This window comes from Ylistrum balloti, unplaced genomic scaffold (genome assembly GCF_031769215.1).
Source record: "Ylistrum balloti isolate Yb309-2 unplaced genomic scaffold, AGI_CSIRO_Ybal_v1 Utg369710, whole genome shotgun sequence".
Classification (NCBI taxonomy): Eukaryota; Metazoa; Mollusca; class Bivalvia; order Pectinida; family Pectinidae; genus Ylistrum; species Ylistrum balloti.
This window is the reverse complement of record NW_026781936.1, coordinates 671,886-677,984: the sequence shown is the minus strand read 5'-3', so window position 1 is coordinate 677,984 and position 6,099 is coordinate 671,886. Positions and strand designations below refer to the sequence as shown.

Sequence of the window (6,099 nt, the reverse complement as noted above, 5' to 3'; positions counted from 1 at the left end):
TGCAAAGATGTAAAGAAACGACATCAAATAACGATATCGTAATAAACAGGGAAACAGATTCAAGTGATCAAAATTGTGAGTCCGATCTGAAACGACTCAGAAAATCAACAGAATCGGAAGAACTGAAGACTGCAATTTCAGTCGATGTGATATTGGGCATCGGTCTGGTGACGGCAACATTTATCTTCAGAGAAAACATTTTACCGAGTCATTATGGCGGGAGCCGGGTCTGCCGCTACGATAGATTCGTCATTGTGTAATATCATATGCTTTATTGTAGGGGTGTTGTCGAATAAGACATCTTTCGATGGGGATAGCAAGGTAGGACACAAAACTATAAAGATTGACTGGACAAAGCAGCCAGTGTTTTGGCCAAAGGATATTCCTTATAAAAATCCAAATACCAATTTGACAACTCCAGAAAAATGGTCCATGCTTTTTGCAGCTCTCGCATGCCTTATGAAAGAAGATATAGACAAACTCTTGACCAAATGGGACCATTTTGTTTTGTGTGTTGAACTAATGGCATTAGAGAGTAGCTGCTTAGAGATCATGGATGAATGTCATTTTCTTCGAATATTTAGAAAACAAGATGCGAGTCATTTAAAAAAAAAGTGGGTGAGGGAAATTTATTCATATCACCTCAATTCATTTGGACTATCGCTAACTGATGTATCGGCTGATCAGAAGCACACCTATTTCAGCAGTTTTTTTGATGACCTGGAACAGGTATGAACTTTTTTTTTCATAAATGTGTGCCTTTTAAACTCGTATTCACTTATCAGTTTTCGATCTTTCTTGAAATCATGATGAATAAAACATTTACCATTCAATATGTGCAGTTGTTGTGCAGGTGTTACGTTTGTCTCTTAGAAATACCGTTCATTTCATGTTTTAAACCTTTGCTTGACATATTTTAATATTAATACAACGCTCTTATTTTATTTTACAGGAATGTAACAATGGAAAACGTCCAACTTTCTTACAAAAGCTAAAAACATTCAATTCCATGAAGTCACTTAAAGCAGTAAGTATAATATAAAATGTTTGAAATTTTGATAATATTTCTGTATTTTTTCAAGCATGATTTTATTTTTCTCATCATATTGACAACTTCTGTCCCGTCAGTGTGGTTCTAACATTTTACATAATTTTGAATAACCGTTGTTGATAAAAAAAAAAGGCCAGAAAAAGGAAGCAGAAAGACCGATACCCTCAATATTCGTGACGAGATAAGGATTGTCTCGTTCTATTTTTGAGGTGGTTGAGGCAATCCCAAGTGGTAAAAAACCCAATGACATCTGATTGGCAATAAAAGGAGATATCAATATTTGGAAAACAGATCGTGTAATTGCAAGATACTGCGTTAATCTCCATTTCCCAGACTAAGGATTACTTCCCCGATGGAAGATTTCAGAATCTCGTTGCTTGAGGGAATTCCTTTAAGAATTTTACATACATTTCAAAACAATGTATTTAACTAAGATAGTACATTTTTAATAGGATTCCGCATTGTGCATTGCAAAGGAATGTTTACAGCATGTTTCAAAGCGAGCGAAGAATTCGTCTAAGGGACATAATCCAAGTAGTCGTAAGGTGAGTATGATTTTGTCGTATTTATCGGATAGAAAATATTTCCTAGAGACTCTGCTACAAGATGAACGGGTTTTAATTGGAAATATGCAAATGCTTACTGAAGCCAAATTATTGCAATATTTTACTTCAACACTAATAACTTTTAGTAACATGTGTATTTGCTTTTAAATGCTACAATATTTATGTTTATGGATTTCGTTTACTTATCACAGAGGCAATGTCCAAATTCAGGACATGCAGCGGATACTGTAACAAGAGAGAAGAGATCAAAGAAGCGAGATACGACTTCTACAGCCTTATCAATACCTACTCTACAACATGCAACGATTCCAACGTCCACATCCTCAATACCTAGATCACAACATTCAAAGATTCAACTGATGGCGTCACCAAAATCCACCACGCAATACTCAACACTACAACAGACCGCGTCAACAATACCTACTACAGAGTACTCAACGGTACAACAGACCGCGTCACCAGTACCTCCTACAGAGTACTCAACGGTACAACAGACCGCGTCACCAATACCTACTACAGAGTACTCAACGGTACAACAGACCGCGTCACCAGTACCTACTACAGACTACTCAACACTACAACAGACCGCGTCATCAATACCTACTACAGAGTGCACAATGGTACAACAGATCGAGTCACCAGTACCTACTACAGAGTACTCAACGGTACAACAGACCGCGTCACCAGTACCTACTACAGAGTACTCAACGGTACAACAGACCGCGTCACCAATACCTACTACAGAGTACTCAACGGTACAACAGACCGCGTCACCAATACCTACTACAGAGTACTCAACGGTACAACAGACCGCGTCACCAGTAACTTCTACGCAAAACTCAACACTACAACAGACCGCGTCACCAATGTCTGCTACGCGAAACTCAGCCAAATTGAACACCAAAATCACAATTCCATTGATTTCAAATGATCCTCTTATGTCCAGTTCTGGGTCACATCAGTTCATCCTACCGGTCGATACATCAGATCGGTCTTTATATGATCAGGCACGTAATACATTTAACAACAGTTTATTGTCCGGCACGTGGTCACCTAGTGAGGACTACTGCGAGTTATTTGATGATTTATTCACAGTACCAGATTTTTCATAATTTTTCAAGTGAAATAAATGTATTCCTACTTTGCTATTCCCAATCGATGTGAAAGGAGATTTTGACTCAAACTGCGGCCTTGTGTAAACTGACTTCCGAGAAGCTTTTGCCATGGGCGCCAAAATATAAATGATACTTCTCGTAACCCATGGACTACTGGATAGCCGTTGCGTTTAAGTCATCATTTATATACATTTGTGTAGAAACAGTTGCGTTTCTATAAGCGTGTTTGATCTATTTGATCTAAACATGAATTTATTGTGTTTATACCAAATTGTAAATAAGGACAGTTTTAAGGGAACTTTTGCTTTGATATGTTTTATTTAGATGTGTACTTACAGGGTTCATTTCTTTATATGTCATGTTATATTCAAATAAAACGGAAAAATTAAAAAAAAAAAAAACCCAAAAAAATAAAAAAAAAAAAAAAAAAAAAAAAAAAAAAAAAAAAAAAAAAAAAAAAAAAAAAAAAAAAAAAAAAAAAAAAAAAAAAAAAAAAAAAAAAAAAAAAAAAAAAAAAAAAAAAAAAACGAGTCAAACCGATAAATTCAATAACATGGAAGACCTTATGCGATAAAAAGATGAATTCTGGGAATGATAGATGTTTCTGGCTTAAGACGAGTTACAATAATAATGTATCGGCATACAATAAATAAAGTTGTTTCTTCAATGATTCTAATCTTCATGATTTTACCAAAAGCTATAATCATTTAAAGGCAGTAGTAAAGTAGCTTATGATTTTGTTTATTTGTTTATTTATTTTTTTTTTTTTTTTTTTTTTTTTTTCATTTTCAAGGTGTCAAATTTTCTTTGTTTTATTCTTGTCATGAAAATAACATCAAAATGAGCCCCTCTTAGATCACAACGTTTACATTACTCTAAGGATGAAAATTCTAATTCGATATCTAAAATCCAAAGAGAGTTTTTAAAATAATCTCAAAAATAAATTAATTTCAAGTAGTCATTTAGATCGCGAAGATTATCAAGAATTCTTTAGAGAATATTTCGTTAAATCAAAAGATCAATATGTCGAACCTAATTATCACGAAGTCGTATAGCTCTAAGACCCCGTTTAATTCGAAACATTTCCTCGTTTCCCGCTTAACATTACAAAAAACATTCAAATACCCTTAAATCGCATACTCTGTTATCTGGAAATTTTCCTATGATCCCGCCGGGTTCGGGATTATGAGGTTCGACTGTATAGAAGGTCTTTGTTTCAATAAGGGGATAGTAAGCTAAGCCTTGTTTTTCATTAATATACTTAAGAAGGTCGTGAATTTTGCTTTTTAACACTAGATGAAATATGAGATTTGGACACAAAGGAGAATAACGAAAATATGTTTCATCTGATAGTTTCAGGTCGAATTTTTTTTCATGATGATAAGGTCAATGGTCCGGAAATTTTGTGTCACATTCTAACTGATAAAAACTTCGTTTCTATTATACCTAAGACTTAAATTGTAGCAATTATTGAGTTGCTTCCTAACATTCCAGTCAAAGCTCTGGACTGAAAGATCTTGATGGATTTCTCATTGAATACGAAGATTTCTTAGATAGTAGTTTTAAACATCTATGGAAATCTGTTATAAAATAAATGCAAATAGTTAATGGATTTTATATGGCTAATTAGCTTTGAATTCATATCGATTCTTTTGTTTAAGAACAGCAAAATGTATTTAAAACGTATCAATAATTAACCGTTTATAACTTTAGAAGCCATCATCTTAAAGGAACTTAATATTTACAATTTAGAAATGGTTAAACTGTTGTATCAAAATAATCATTTAAAAAGAATATCGAAAAAAATATCACAAAGTCGTGAAATCGCAAAATTGAAAACATATTGAAAGTTCCTTCAGTGCAAAAGGACCCGATTTTACCTAAATATGATAAAATTTCAAAGATTTTTTTTATTCTATTCAAACAAATTTTGAAACTCAAAAACACGTTTAGCAATTGTATTTATATTTAGCAGTCAGCGCCATTGGGAAGTAAACAAGTCCGGTATTTGTGTTCTTTTTTAAGCAATGTCATTAAATGTTATCCGTCATGATTAACAGTACTGTACAACTCGAAAAGCGGTCCTTATGTGTCATATTACTTTGATGAAAATGAAAATTCTTGATGCGATGCCAACACCAAGACAAAATTTCACTGTGCCTGTTTGAATTAATGATTTTCTTCACTTTGATTCACTCTCAGTAATAATTCTGGTTTGTATTCATCAAAAAATCGTTTGGTTTAATTACAGATAAATTGATATCACAATGTTTCATATGGAGTTTATGTTTGCCATATTTTGTGTATGAATTGTATGAGCTTATCTATTGATGTGTATTTTTGCTTGATTTTCTTTTTTTTATATCGAATAAAAGATAAAATGACTTAAAAGCGTTATTGGTCGTTTGATTGGTGACAGCTATTGACAATGAAATAATTATTGCCATACAACATGAAAATTGCAATTATGCTGAAGTGTGTAGAATTAACACGATTTTTTTTACATACAGAAATTACGTAATTACTTTCTGCCATGTAAAATAAACTCGAAAAGGAATTTTCAAAAGTTCATCCGAGCATTCACAATATCTAAAACAAATCTTAAACATTTGAAATGAGAATGTATGAGTTATAAATATTTTCTTTAATGAAAATAAGTTTAAATTCAAAGAAAATAAACAAGGATATATCATAGTCGGAGCTATCCATCACCACCAGTAGGTAGAGAAGGAATTACATATACTTTTCTCTTTATAGATAGTCTATACTTAGATTCAGAAAGATGTGGAAGGGGAACTTGGTTGCAGAGCGGACAATGTGTTAGACTGTTTAGCTCTCTACTTCTGGGTCGCGGGTTCGAGGCCTGGGTCAGGTAGCCGGCATGTGTTAGCTGTAGGTCTGTGTTTTTTTTTCGAGAGCTACGGCTTTACTCCACCATCAAAACTTGGTACGCCCTTAAACGTTCATGGTTGTTAATATAACGTAAAGCAACGATAAATTAAACAGATTAAGACACGGCATACAGGTAATAGGTATAGCCCGGTGATTGTTATAGACAGGTAATCGTTATATACAGATGATGGAACTATACAGGTAAAAATTATAGACCGGTAATTGTTATAGGCAGGTAATCGCTATATACAGGTGATGGAACTATACAGGTAAAAATTATAGACCGGTAATTGTTATAGGCAGGTAATCGCTATATACAGGTGATTGAACTATACAGGTAATAATTATAGACCAGTAATTGTTATAGGCAGGTAAACGCTATATACAGGTGATTGAACTATACAGGTAATAATTATAGACAGGTAAATGTTATAGACAGGTAATCGCTGTATACAGGTGATGGAAATATACAGGT

General features: G+C 33.6%; 1 protein-coding gene across 1 annotated transcript; it reads left to right on the top strand.

Moving 5' to 3' along the window:
* The first annotated feature begins 213 nt into the window (after positions 1-213).
* On the top strand, positions 214-2,874 carry LOC132565277 (uncharacterized). The gene is made up of 4 exons (XM_060229913.1): positions 214-729; positions 953-1,027; positions 1,504-1,596; positions 1,809-2,874. The coding sequence occupies exons 1-4, from the start codon at positions 214-216 to the stop codon at positions 2,727-2,729; spliced, it is 1,605 nt and encodes a 534-aa protein (XP_060085896.1). The 3' UTR covers positions 2,730-2,874.
* Positions 2,875-6,099: the final 3,225 nt, after the last annotated feature.